General features: G+C 43.3%; 1 protein-coding gene across 2 annotated transcripts in view; it reads left to right on the top strand.

Annotated features, from left to right (window-relative positions):
- Positions 1-15,047, top strand: part of ANTXR2 (ANTXR cell adhesion molecule 2) — a 172,129-nt gene that overhangs the window by 88,921 nt on the left and 68,161 nt on the right. For both annotated transcript variants that reach the window (XM_074950469.1, XM_074950470.1), the window contains 3 exons: positions 2,603-2,698; positions 8,689-8,856; positions 12,765-12,845. In XM_074950469.1, the coding sequence (XP_074806570.1) occupies positions 2,603-2,698; positions 8,689-8,856; positions 12,765-12,845 (345 nt within the window). The remainder of the gene's footprint in view (positions 1-2,602; positions 2,699-8,688; positions 8,857-12,764; positions 12,846-15,047) is intronic.

Genomic DNA, 15,047 nt, shown 5'->3' with positions numbered 1-15,047 from the left:
TATTTTTGTTGCTGGTAATCATGATACTTGGTGCTTATCATATGTGCAGAGTTCTGTACAAATAACCAACTACAGATATTGCTCTGTTACTGAATATTAAACTTGTCTTAGAAATGGAGGGCACGTGGTAATTCAATGCCTTCGCCTGAGAAAACACAAAAAGACTTCATTAAGGCAAAATTAGGGTTGCAGGCACATACCAGTGTTTTGAATTTATCTCACCTTTGAGGAACATTACAGTAAACACCCCTGCCCTCACCCCAAAGCCCTAAATATTAGAAATCCAGGGAATTCAGTGCTAAGATGACCGCTTTCACAAAACCACACAGTCACACACAAATGACAGTTAAGGCCCTGATCCTGCAAAGACTTAGGCATATGCTAAGCTTTCTGTAGTGTGAGCCAGCAGGCCTGATTCTCATTTATACAGAGGCCCCTTTTTACCATTCTGGCATTGTAAAAGGGCCTTAAACTAAGCAAAATTGCAGTTAAGAAAAGGTAAAATCCTAGTCAAGACAAGGCAGTTTGTAGTTATTACACAAGTTAGCAGGGCAAGTTAAAAACTGTTTCATTTTGAAAAACTTTGTTTCAGATTTTTAGGTTTTTTTCCCCCTTTTCTCTCATTTCTTCCCATCGTCTTCTAGTGGGGGAAAAAAAGTAGGATTTCCACCCCCCTCCCCCCGTGTAAAAAATTTTAAAAAAATTGTGCACACAAATGCATGGCTTGGTCGTATATCTGGATAGAAATGGATTGGGGGGGGATTCCTGCTCTTGTTACATATTAAAAATGGCAGATGTTCAAAATTAAAGGCTGTAGACTTTATTATACTTGTATATACCAACAGAAAACAGTTTCAAATAATTGTTGGGGACAGATGTTCTCGAAAATATTGGACAGCTAGCCCAGGATTTAAGCCATCACTTTCACCATCACTCTTTGATCTGAGTTCTCTGATTTAGAGAGATTCAGCTGAACAAACAAATTTCTTAAGAGGAACTGTAAAAAGAACTATATGCATTACTTCCAAAATCGATCTGAGAACCCTACATTGCCTTGGGGGCAGAGTTAAGATTGGGATTGTAATTTGAGAATGACTGTCACTTGTGAAAGGGAAACCTTACCTCTGAATTTCCTGGGGTTCTAATTTTTTTCTCCTAACTTATAAGTCACAAAAGTCACTTAAGCCATTGACAAATGCTTGCAACTTTGACTTCCCTTAACAAAATGTTTTGGTGTTAGAAGTTCCTTCTGTTTGGAAATTGTCCAAACATGGGACTGGGGAGGGATGAAAGCTTGGGTTGGTGTCAGAGTCTGGTGGCGACATTCTCCCCCTTCCAGTTGGTTTGCTGAGATGTACAGGAGAAGAGCCTGTCGTTTGTACACTTCCTAATATCTGCAGGAAAAAGGAGATTTTACCAGAGAGGGAATTCCTTTCTGAGGACCTCATGAAGTTTATGGAAGTGGGATGGAAAAGGGGACAGCAATGGGGAACCACACTGGAGGATTAGCCTTCTATTCCTGTGGATATCAAGAGCTTCATAGGAGCAAAATCCACTCCTGGGGTATAAAGAAATAGGTCTTGCCTTGGTGAGCACCTTAGGGAATATCCAACAGAATGTCCTTGAGCTGGTATCTGGGTTGAAGGGGTGAGCAGGAGAGCAAGGAGGGCTGCCCCTGAAACTGACTGGATGAATCCAATAAGTTTAATCATCTGCTGTCTGTTCTCAAGCGATGATCTGCCCAAAAAAGGGTGCTACAAGACTCTTCTATCTGTGAAGCCCGCCACTGTTCGCAATGTGGCTTTGTGTCCAAGCAGCTTTGGAGAACCTTTGTAGGCTGATTCTGCAACCTTCTGTGCTCTGGATAGCAGACCAGGTCACTCAGTCCTGGGGAAGTGGGTGTTCTGGGAGAATCACGAGTGGGTCTGCACATGGGCCTTGTTTCAGATAAGCATTTAAGTGTAAGCTCTAGCGTGTACTTAAGGCAAGCGTGTGCGGCCACAGCTCAGGATCGCTTGGTCCAAACTTCACGTGGGAGACCAGCGGAATGTGCCTGCTACCCACCCTTGGCCTTCACTGAGAGCTGCAGATCTGTTGCAATCAGTCTACTGTAGGCTGTTGATGATTCTGCCTCTCTGTCCTTTGGCTATTGGCCTGGGTTTTGTACAGAGAGCAAAGCCATTTTACTGGAGCAGGCCTCTGTGGCTGAGAATCTGGCTCTTCAAGCACACTATATTTTTAAAAGAGGGAAACAATGTTAATGATTTTTCTCTCTGTGTTTTGTTTGTTCTCATCACTGGAAAGGAGGATAATGGGGTAAATGAGCTCTGATTAGTGGAAAGTCCAGTTTATTAAATGGCTTGAGAATGCTGGTCACGGTTTGGGACACTTCTAATGGTTGCCAGAGATGTTCTTCCATGTGCAAAAAACGTTTCCAAGGGTGGCCAGATAGCGCGTGAAATAATGAAAACTGCCTTTACAATCTGCTGCTGTCACATTAGAGCTATATTTAAGTCTGGAAAACTGTTTGTGAACACTAATAAAAGCATGTGCTAGAAAAGAACTTAGTGCAAAAAAAAAATGTTTTTGAATTTATGGACAGGAAGAAGAAGAAGATCCCTTGCCTAACAAAAAATGGCCGACAGTGGATGCTTCCTACTATGGAGGACGAGGAGTGGGAGGAATTAAAAGAATGGAGGTTTGTACTCTGGAAAGAAAGAGAAACACTGATGCATGAAAATACAAGTTTTCTGAGGTTCAGTTGATGGCAGCAAAGTGTGCTGGAAATATAATTGTATCATCTTTGCTTGCTTCCCACTGACGTCAGCCTCCTAAAATTTTTACCCTCTAAAAGAATTCTAAGTGTATCTCGGTCGATTATGGAAGAACTGATTTCATTAGTTCCATTTGATCTGAACTCTAAATAGATGATGAAAGGCATGCGGATTCCATCAAGCTAATGAGGAGGAGAGCGAGAGCCTTTTTGAGTGTTTTGGAAGAAATTGCAGTGTAACATAAGTACTCCAACTGTGGGCCAGCCAAACGCACCAACCATAGTGACATTAAGGAGAGGCTTGATCCGTAAGGAATGCACAGCTACAACAGTGCCTGTCTTTGAAGAGACATGATAGCACCATGTTAATTAAAACAGAATGAAAACTGTGCATCCGTATGGCTATGTCCCTTATGTCACACTTTATAGTTCAGTCAGCCTATATGGAATTTGCAAGGCAATTTTCTTGTGCATTTTAACATGATTCTAAAAAACGGTCATTATCCAAGGTATCAAAACCACAACGAACCATAATGGGGCCCAGTCCTCCTTGAGCGCTCCTGAAGTCTGCTCCTGTAAGTGAGGGCAGAATCAGGGCCTTTGGCAATTCTAAATGATTAGTTTAGAGGAATGTAGATGGAAAAACTGTTTTATGCAGCACCTTTCAAATCCAAGCTATCTCAGAGGGGTTTACAAAGTACACTCAGGCCTCGATTTACGCTGTGGTTATGTTCTTGAAAAAAACACCGTGCAAATAGAAATCGTGTAAAAAGATACCAAGGGCCTATGGGAAATAAGGGTTTAGGTTCCATGCTCACAAGGTGACCTCCCTAATTTATCCGATACAGGTTTTCTTAAAAAAATTTTAATGAATTTTAAATTTTGCTATTAGCCTTTACTGATGTTGAGGATGAACTTGAAATTCCGATAATGCTGATGTTGTTGAAGTCAGAACTCTGAGGGTTCACCTGGGGTGTCTGGGAAGGCCGGGGTGTGTGGAGCAGTGGGGTGGGCCCCGACTTTGGATGGGTGGGCAGTGGCGGGGGAGGAAAGGCAAGAAGGATGGGGTAGGAAGGATCACCTTCCCTCACCCCTTCCAGACTGCATTGTGGAGGGCCATGGACACTCTGGCCAGGGCCCCCCTCAGGCCAGGCACACGCCCGGGGAGCGGGGTCGGGGCACGGGGGCTTGCCCAGCTCCACCCGCCTGGCATTCCAGCTGGGAAGCGGGCAAGGCCGCGCGCCCCGACCCTGCTCCCGAGCTGGAGCGCCGGGTGGGTGGAATGGGGCAAACCCCCACTCCCCGACCCGGGGTCTGCACCTGGGGCAGGGGTCCCCTGGCCAGAGTGTCCATCACCCCCCACAAGGCCACCTGGAGGGGGTGAGGGGAGGCATCCCCGATCCCTTCTGCCCCATTCCTCCTGCCTCCCCTCCACCGTCATTGTCCACCCACATGAAGTCGGGGCCTACCCAAGTGTCCGGGCCTGGTTATGCCACTAATCTGCGCATCTTGGCGACCGTGGTGCACTGTGTAAAAGTGAATCCAAACAGTGTACAAAAACAAAGGGTCACAATTAATTGACTGTGCATAACTGAAACCGTGTAAAAAAAATATTGTGTAAATCAAGGCCCGACTGTAATGAATTGGACTCCAGAGTGTGGGTCTGGATTCTCAACTGGGGTCATGGTGAGTCTTCAAAGAAGGTTGCAGAGTTTAAATGATAACATTTTGAAAATGGGGCATTTTCCTATTAAACAGGAACCTAACACCTAATTTAACATAAATACACACAAGTTGCAATTAAAAAGTTTACATTTACCACACAGCAATATTTACTGTTCGAAGTATAGAGAAAAACCAGTTGCATCTCAGATACCCATGTGTGCAACTATGGGCAGATGTTACCTTATTAATAGTAAGCACTGTGGACTAGATTTTTAAAGGTAGGTAGGTTCCTATCTGCATCTTTAGGTACCTAAATACCTTTAAAAATCTGGCCTTCTCTGCCTAAATTCCCCATCTGTAAAATGGGGATGATAATGCTTCTCTATTCTTACAGCACCTCTCTGAGGCTATGGTCATTATCTGATGTTTGTAAGACAGTGAGGTGCTATGGTGATTGGGCTTATATAAGAATCTAGCTCAATAGATGATAGGACAACGTTTAGAAATCTTCAAGTTAGACAGTAATAGGCCAGTGGTTGTGCTGGTAACAAGAAAGTTGCATCTGTGATTTTTAAACTGTTGCAAAAGGCTGTATGAACAGTCTTAATTCAGTTTTAACCAGGCGTGTTTCAATTTAGCCTGAGTCAGTTAGGAAGTAACTGACAATAAGAGTACCATGCATCTTTTCCACTAGTTTAACTAAATTGGTTTAAAAGCTGATTTAAGTTAAAGGAGTGCAACTTGCTCATGTGGACAAAGTATATTGCAAGCTCTTCAGAGCTCAGATCCTGTTCTTTGCTTGGTCTGCGAGTTGTGTAGTGCACTTCTGGCACTAAATTGCATGCATAATAAATTACAGTGAGTCTTAGCTCAAACACAGCATTTAGTTACAAGACATGTTTTAATTTATAGCTGGAATTTTGGCCAGGACACAGGGCTAAAAGCTGAAATCTTTTTGAAATTATTGTTGAAAACACAAACATGGTACAGCCATAGTCAAGGCCCTTTTAGGGCCTCTCCTACATGGTACTCAGGCCCTTAGGCCCTCTGTGGGAGCTGAGAGTACTCAGCACCTTGCAGAATTGCCCTCTGATCTTTCAGTTACCTTCCCCCTGCACAGCCATGTATGGCAGTGGAGTGTGAGACTTCACCTCTGACTGGTAATATGGGATTCAGTGGCCACTGTTAACTGAACAAAGTGGCACAGAATATAGGGGAGGGGAATCCTGACTTTCAGATCATATTAATCGCCCCTTTCTAGTCCATCTGGGGGAGGAGATATCCACCCTTAAACCTTTCACTGGGTCTGGGCTGAATGTTGTCTGTCCGGTGACTCAGGTAGGTGTAATTGTGGAGGTAGGAGGCAAAAGGAAAGATTTCTAGGAAAAGTGAAGCTGGTCACGGTGACTCCCGGGAACATTAGGAAGGAGGGTTCTTTTTTACTTGACATTAAATGGGGACACAGAGTTTACTAGAAACTTGGGTAAATTAAGGAAAAATAGGCAAGTTTTTTAATTTAAACATTTAAAATTGAAAAAGACCAAACCCTTAGAGCTTTCTAAAAAGCGTTGTTTCTCCTACTTGATTCATTCTGGTGACATCAGCCCCTGCTGACTCTTCTTTACTGTCACTTCTCTTCTTAAACACTGTCCTTTCTCTGCCCAGTGTCCTGCTGAATCTTTCTAAAATAAAGTTGATTCTGTATGGAAGGGCTCTGCCCCTTCATTGCTTCCCCATAGCCTGGTCTGATCTCTGACTCCAGTGTCTGTCTCCTTTTTGCTACTGAATGTGTTACTGCCTCTAACTCGGTCTATCGCCTCAGCTCCATCCCCCTTTCCTGTCCTCCCTTGCTCCTTGTTTCGTCCCCTACTTCTCTCTCTCGTCTCTTCTGCTGATAAGCATGTTTTTTATCCTTGTCAGAAAACTCACTTCGCCACTGAACCTGCCCTCACCAAGGTCCTGACAGCCTCCTCCCGGTATGTCATAGAGTCAAGTCTGTGTTCTGTTCCTCTGAGTTTCTGTGCTGTTTTCAGTGCATATGGTCATTCAGTCTTCTTCCACTTTCTCTTGTTCCTCTGTTCTCTCCTGATTCTCTTGCAATCCTGTAGGCAGCGCCTTTACTGTTTCCTTAGATGAGGAGGAAGAGATAAGAAGGCAACAATCTTATAGTGACCCACAGTGTGTCGTTTTTCCTCTCCTCTTCTCTTTCTATGTCTATTCTCTCATTAGGCAACTTCATTCACTTCAGCAGTTTCAGGTACAACCTCTCGGCTCATGACTCTCAAATTTACTTCCGTAGCCTTGTCTTCCACCCCTCCAGCCAGCCTCAGACATCTCGGATGTTCTGACATCATTTTGAAATTCATCTCTCCCAAACAAACTTCTGCCTTTGCTCCAGATCCCTTTCCATCACCACAGACATTCCCCCTGTTCTTCCCATTTTCCAGGGGGTTATCGTCTGTGTCACCATAGGGCCCTTTTTCTCATTCCTATTTTCTACCATGTCCATTTCTCACTTTGCCACCAACTCGTTTCCTCTGTTAGGAAGGTCAGATAAGAAGTTGCCTTCCCAGGCAATGCTATTGCTCCTCCATGAGAGTCCAGCACAGTTTAGCCACCGTTAGCTAACTCTGAGAAATTCTTCCCAGCTCTGTGTTTCGAAATTGCCTGAAAGTTTTCTGTTGCTGCATTGGCAGGCCCAGCCCACAACAGACTTAAGTTTTCTTATCAAATTGGGATGTCAGACTCCACAAGTTTCAGGTTCTTCTCAGTGAAGCTATTTTAAGCTGAAGGGAAGATCATTTCTTCTATAAGGAATACACCATCTAGCACTAAATGGTTTTAACAGTGTTTAAAACATGTATTAACGACTTCATCAAAAACACTGTAAAAGTACTGAAAGATACAGAAACGTTTTTATGACTCATAGGGTCTACTTGGAAATGAAAGCCCAGTCTAATACTGCAGTAAGAAGAGTCCCTGTTTTTGTTTGTTTGTTTGTTTGTTTTGTCCCTAAGTAACCTAGCAGAAAGGTTCAAAGTAATCCCCTGCCCAAGAAATAGCAGCCTGTATTTTACCAGGTGAGTTATTAGCGTACGCTTGGACTACCTCATTCACTGCAGTGGGGTTCCACTAATGTAAGTGATTAGACTTTGGCTCACTGTTTAAATCATGTTTTTTTCCTCCAAGACATTTTTCTTCCTTTGATGGGGCCAGTGTTTCTTCTGTTCTGTATCCTTACAGCATATTGAGTTCACTTTTATATCACAATGCAAATACATGCCTTTCTTACCATAAGCAATAATACAGATTTTCTTTCCATTTGAAATATTCACATATATATTCTATCCAATGCGATGGAGATAACCATGTCATTCACATTTGGCCACTTCATCTGCATCCTGCCCGCTATCTGTCTCCCACAGAACTATTGCTAATATTCCAAACCTCTGAGCAGCTCCAATCAGCTTCCATTTAAAAAAATACTGTTGAAGAAATAGTTCTTTCTTGTCCATAAAAACTACCATGGGTCTGAGGTTCAGGACGGGTAATAGCCAGTCCTGCGCAGACAGGTTTAAAGTAGATCTCCGAATATATCTGAACTAGAAAAGTCAAGTTATCAGAACTAGAGTAGATTTGTACCTTTTAGTAAGGAAAGATTTCCCAAATTTCCAGTGTCACAGCCTTCTTTTGATATATGGTACAACAGTGGTGGGCAACCTGTAGCCTGCCGGGGTAATCCGCTGGCCTGCTGCCAGACAGTTTGTTCACATTTGCACAGCCGCCCGTAGCTCCCAGTGGCCGTGTTTCACCGTTCCCGGCCAATGGGAGTTGCGGGAAGCGGTGCGGGCCGCAGGGATGTGCGGCTGCTGCTTCCCGCAGCTCCCATTGGCTGTGGTTCGCTGTTCCCAGCCAATGGGAGCTGCGGGCAGCTGCGCAAATGTTAACAAATTGTCTCGCAGCCCGCCAGCGGATTTCCCTAACTGGTCTCAGGTTGCCCACCACTGTGGTACAACCTTCATTTAATATTTTGTTTTACTTTTCCAATATTGAGAATTAGCAAATTATGTTTCAAGACATATCTAGGAGAGCTGGTTAAAATCACGAGACATGTTAGTGAAAATGTTCATGAATTTTTTTCCTCTTTTTCCCCCCCCCCATAAAAAAATTGGAATTAATATTTTTTACCCAGTCCTATTATTTAGTACACATATGCCTATATTAATACCTTATATTCTCATTTTGTTTAGGTTCGTTGGGGTGATAAGGGGTCTACAGAAGAAGGCGCTAGGTTAGAAAAAGCCAAAAATGCTGTGGTGAAACTCCCAGACGAACCAGAAGAGCCCTTTCAAGCGAAACCTCCTAAACCCAAGGCTACCTCACAAGCTGCTCAGGAAAAGTGGTATACTCCAATTAAGGTAATCTTTTAATCTTTAAATGAATGTCACTTTGCTGTGTCTTTATATTAAAGGCCAGATTTTGCAGCCCTTACTCGTATTGAGTAGTACCTTACTCCTCAAGTAATCGCATTCAAGTGAATTGAACTATTTTGGAGTAAAGTACTACTCAGAGTGAGTAGAGGTGGCAGTATGTGGCCCTTAATTTTAAACTTCATTATTCTGCACCAGATTCTGATACCCTTACTCACAATGAATTATCCTTTACACCAGGGATCGGCAGCCTTTGGCGCGCGGCCTGTCAGGGAAAGCTGCTGTGGGGCCAGGCCGGTTTGTTCACATGCAGCATCAGCAGGTTCAGCCGATCACAGCTCCCACTGGCCGCGGTTCACTGCTTCGGGCCAATGGGCGCTGCAGGCAGCAGTGCGAGCTGAGGGATGTGCTGACTGCCACGTCCCGCAGCCCCCATTGCCCTGGAACGGCAAACCACGGCTAGCGGGAGCTGCAGTCGGCTGAACCAGCGAATGCTGCATGTAAACAAATCGGCCCAGCCCGCCAGCAGCTTTCCCTGATGGGCCACGTGCCAAAGGTTGCCAATCTCTGCCTTACACCATGAGTAAGGCTAAGATTTAGTCACAGGCAGGCCTGCCGACAGAAATTCCAGGCCCCAGGGCCAGGGCCGTCCCGGGGGGGAGGGGGTTGGGCACTGCAGCTCTGGAGGGCCCTAGGACCAGTCCCACCAGCTGCTGCTGCTGCTTGGGCCATCCTTGGGGTCAGGGGCTCCATTTGCTGCTCAGGCGGTCCTTGGGGCCAGTTGCTCGGGCCATCCTTGGGGTCAGCGGCTCCATTTGCTGCTCAGGCGGTCCTTGGGGCCAGTTGCTCGGGCAGTCCTGGGGTCAGCCACACTGGCCGCTGTAGTTGTGGAATTTCACGGGGGTCCCAGAAAGTCACGGAATCCATGACTTCCGTGACAGACCCACAGCCTTAACCATGAGTCCTGAAATCAATGGGACTACTCTTACAGTAAGGTACTACCAACGGAAGAGTATCAGATCATTCCCTTTTATTGATGTTTGCTCTGTTCATTTCACCATACATTTGTCATCTGATGGATTAAAAATCTAAAGCTGTTTTGTTTACAGCTTGTACTAGTTTTTCTAAACAATTTGCTGCGTCCAAGATATTCTTGCAAGAAAAAAAGTAAAAAATAAATATAGGCACAGAGTCAACAAGAACAAGAGTCAAGTACAGAAACCTGACTAAAATAAATGAAAGCAAAATAAATGGTTGATGCTAGTAATATTATTGAATAAAGAGATTTCCCTTTGGAGACTGCATGAGCAACCTCCAGCCCAACAGTAACCTTCTTCTCAAAAGCTGGATAGGAGTCTTTGGACATCTTTGATTAAAGTGTGTATAGGCAAATGTCCAGACAGAAAGCATCCAGGTCACATGACGATTTAATTTAGATGCTCTGGTTTACATAGTAACATGATTTGGATGTAAAGTAAACAGAACTTTTCACCAATGCTAACCCTGGGGCACTGGCACGCAAAGCTTTCTTGATACTAGACTTAATTACAGCCCCACAGGGTTCTCAGCATGCATCGTTTCAGTACCGCATCCTCCTAGGGATTAAATAGACTGAAAAGCATATTCTGTAAAATCTGCACAACTTAAATATTTTAAAACATAAATGCTCAAGAAATAGAATGGTTTGGATTCATTTGTATCACGAGTACTATAAAGGGCAGAAAAACAATGCAATGCAAAACAATCAATAGTTTCTTTTTAATACACTATGAAAATTATCTTTTCAGAAAAAAAAATCGAAGTACCCAAACCTACTGTACTATGTAAGAGAATTCATGGACAAGTCAGGCAGGTTGATAGCTACCCATTTTTGTTGCAGAGCATCAGACTTAAAATTTTCTTTCATTTTGAAAGACTCATCTGCCTTTCTAGTTATTGCTAGTACACAAATGGGGAACATCTTTGAAACTGGTAATTTCACTTGAAACAGAAGATACTTTTTAAATGGGTCAGCTGCAGTTAGCAAACAGAGAAATAAACCATACAAATGGCTAGTCAGTCCTGCAAAATATCATCTGACCAGGTCATGTAACCTGGTGAATAATAATAATAAATAAAAATTAATAATTTATAATAGCAAATAGACATACAAAGGGTTCGGGTACCTTGCAGTCAACAATGCAACTGGGGCTCGAACTAGCAAGGAGCTGGGCAATGGGAGCTGAGGGTGCTCAGCGCCTTGCAGGACTGGACCATTGAAGAGCGGGTATAGCTCTCCAGGGACCTGGTGAACGGCCCGTTTAGCATCACTCTCAGTTAAGTAAAAAGCTGTTTAATAAAGAAGACTGAAAAAAAGGTCATCTGAATAAAATAATGCATAAAAATACATAAACAAAAAGCAGTTTATCTTTGTTTGATTATCATGTTTTTTCTTTTAAGGCCTGCCTACAAACAGAAGTTGGGTTTACCGTAAATCAGTTTATAATCCCATCTTTAGTTAAACTAGTGCAACTCTTTGTATAGATGAGGTCACAGTGTTAGGGCTTGTCTACACAGGAGATTATATATAATTATACCAGTATAGTTAAGTCACTATGGTTATACTGGTATAACTCACCGTGAGGCACTCTTATTCTGGAATAATATTGGGTTTTTTTGGTTTAGTTTAAACTACTTCCAAAGTGACGTAAACTAAACTGGAAATAGGCACTCTCATTATGGAATAAAAGTGTCCATATGGCAAGTGATACCGGTGTAATGCTTTAAATTCATACCTTACCTCACACCAGTATAACTTCCCATGTAGACAAGCCCTTATATTGGAAAAGCCCATAGCTTAGAGCTTGTCTACACTTAAAGCGCTGTGCTGCTGTAGCACTTCAGTGAAGACGCCACCTACACCAACGGGAGGGAGTTCTCCCATTGGCGTAGGTACTCCACTTCCCTGAGAGGCAGTAGCTGTGTTGATGGGAGAATTCTCCCATCAACCTAGTGCTGTCTACACTGCGGGTTGGGTCGGTTTAACTGCGTCATTCAGGGGTGTGGATTTTTTGTATTCCTGAGCAATATAGTTATAGCAACCTAATTTCCTAGTGTAAACCAGGCCTTAGAATTTCCCACTCATTTAACACTTCAGGTATGTCTATACTACCCGCTGCTTTGGCAGGCAGCGATCGATCCAGCAGGGGTTGATTTATCGCGTCTAGTCTAGACGCGATAAATCAACCCCCAAGCATTCTCCCGTCGACTCTTGTACTCTGGCGCTGCAAAAGGTGCAGGCAGAGTCGACGGGGGAGCGGCAGCAGTCGACTCACCGTAGTGAAGACACCTCAGTGAGTAGGTCTAAGTACGTCGACTTCAGCTACGTTATTCACGTAGCTGAAGTTGTGTAACTTAGATCGATCCCCCCACTGTGTAGTGGAGCCACTACTTAATCATTTGTCCCTGGCTCGGTTTGTTCCCATTAATTAGGATCTACGCTTATACTGTCCCACTTAAGCAGCACTCGTCATTCACTGTTATTAGGGGATTGTCTGCACACAGACTTGCACCAGTGTCATTAGACCGAAGCAAATTCTGGGTGGGCAATCTTATTTTGGTTTAAGGGGGCTTATTTCAGTTTAGCTTAAACCTTTTCTTATTTGGTTCATCTAAACTGAATTAATCAGGGCTTAAACCAAAATTAAAGTGTCCATACAGATTGCTGCACCCATTTAACTACACATGTTTAAAATCATACCTTAAGTTAAACCTGAACAACTCTGCATGTAGAAAAGTCCGTGGCTAAATCAGCTCCCTGGCAGACAACACAGGACAGCAGCTATCTCGATTTAAATATGTCCCTGTTAATTGATATACACTGTAATGCTCAAAATCAACCTGCTCTATTGTTACAGGGTCGACTTGACGCACTGTGGGCTCTGTTGCGACGGCAGTATGACAGGGTATCTTTGATGCGACCACAGCAAGGAGATGAGGTTTGTGTGTGTGTGAGTGCATTTAGTGGTGGTGGAGGGAGAGAGGGAGTTGGTTCTATTTCATAACACCCCCTGGTGTATTTATTAAATTAAGCCTCTGGGCATAAATAAGAATGAACATTGATAATGCACTCCTCTTAGCTAAACCAAGTTGTACAATCACTTTATAGTATTAGTTTCTTTGTTTTAAGGATGGAAGCTGTAAGATTTGTAATTCAGCAGGTCAGATCATGACAGGGGCTGCTCATGGCACCATCCAGAAAGCTCCTACTGAGGCAACAGGATATTCTTAATAAAGTGCTTTTGTATTTCATATATTGTGTCTCTGTAGACTGGTTAGAAGAACAGTCTTCATGTTCTTAACTCTTTGATTCTAAAGCCAAAACAAACTGATGAACAGAGAAACAAACAATCATTTAAAAGTAGTGCCATTAAAGAGATGCATCACCAGCCAAAACATGCTGCAGACCCTTGGTGTCCTGAAGCAGTTAATTAAAATGAAGAATGCTGTAAGTCTTTTGTCTGTCTTAAATGGGTGGGGTGGGGGGGAGATGGTGCAACTCCATCAAGAGCAATACTCCCCAAACTTGTAGTGTGGGTGATTGATTTCTGGTCTCCATGTCCTAAAGAGAGTGTCACAAATCCATCTGATGTCTTTTTATGTTGGGATCTGTGACTTATCTTTAAGATATTTAATATTTCATTATACTCCTTATTGGCTAGAAATCCGAGGAGGAGACTTAGAACAGGTTATTCCAGCTAAATGCAACAATAACTTATACTCAGTAAAGTTGCTCCAATGCACCTGTTAGAGGATACTCAGTGCATGTTTTTTACGACATCTTCCACTTACTGACCAAAGCATATCCCCCTTGGAGGTCTGCCAGCACAAATGCAGATTTGCTAATCCATTGAAATCTGTGGACCCACTCATTCAGACATGGGCAGAATTTGGCACGGAAACGCTATACTCTAGAAATATTCTCCCTTTCAACAAAATAAATATCCTTTTATCATGTAAGCAGCAGTACAAGCTGACAGTGCAAGTATGTTTTTCCCCATTAATTCCATATCTCCTTTCTTTTAACTTTAATTTGCCATAATTTTAAAACAGTTTATCTGTTAACTTTCTTCCTAAGCGGTTCACTGACTTAGTAGAACTCTCATTCAGAAATTGATTTTATATATAGCAAAATTAGGGCTTTTTGGAAACTTATGTAAAACTTTTTTAATACATGTCCTTGATGCAGAGTACAAATGTGCAACCTGCCTGTTGTTTAATACAAGCCCATTTATTATGCATTGTCATCAGTAGGCACTATTACTGATATTATTAGGTACTGTTCCTCAAGATACTTTGGGGATGTATCACTATCCTTGAGTAAAGAGTAGTGTGCATTGATACTGTTCCAGAAGCAGACCAGGTTCAGTCCCTGCTTCCTTCCTTGTTCCAGAGGGGAAATAATCTGCTCCAGGCCTTAACCAGCAGCAGATGATCAGATAGCAAATGTGAAAAATTGGGATGGGTAATAGGTGCCTATACAAGACAAAGCCCCAAATTCCGGGACTGTCTCTATAAAACTGGGACATCTGGTCACCCTAGCCATTTTGTTGTGGTTTAGTTCACTGACTGGCACAAAATGGGAGTGGAATGGAGTCAAGGTTCTGCCCACTCCCTACCCCTGCCTGCCTCTCTGTTTGTGACAGGAAGCAGGAGCCCCAAGAAGCCCCACTCTTCCCTGCACTGCCACTTGTAAGGCAGGTAGGTCGCACAGGGGAGAAAAGGGGAGAGGCTTATGTCCTCTTACTTTCTGCGCAGGTGCATAGGACAAGACTTGCTCTAATTCAAGGAGCACCTTAGAAATATCTCTACATTAAAAATTGTACAGGGGCATGGATGCGAGACACTTTGCAGGGAAATAAAGCTGAGAGGTCCTCATGCCGGGACTTTGCTGTCTACATTACTCATTACAGCAAAGGTTAACTATGAACCTGGCATAAATTCTGCACCAGACAAGGGTCTGCTCCAAGGTGTAGGGCCAGAGCTCTGCAATGCATTGAAGGTGAGGATGAATGTGGTAGAGAAGGAAGCTGAAAGCTAGTGCAGGACCTGAGGGTGATGCTGGAGGTGATATATATAGTGTACACTAGAAGGGTGCTATGTGAAAATTAGGGAGGTCAGAAGCAAGAGGGTGCTGCATT

The sequence above is a fragment of the Natator depressus genome, chromosome 4 (assembly GCF_965152275.1).
Source record: "Natator depressus isolate rNatDep1 chromosome 4, rNatDep2.hap1, whole genome shotgun sequence".
NCBI lineage: Eukaryota > Metazoa > Chordata > Testudines > Cheloniidae > Natator > Natator depressus.
This window is presented reverse-complemented; position numbering and strand designations above follow the sequence as displayed.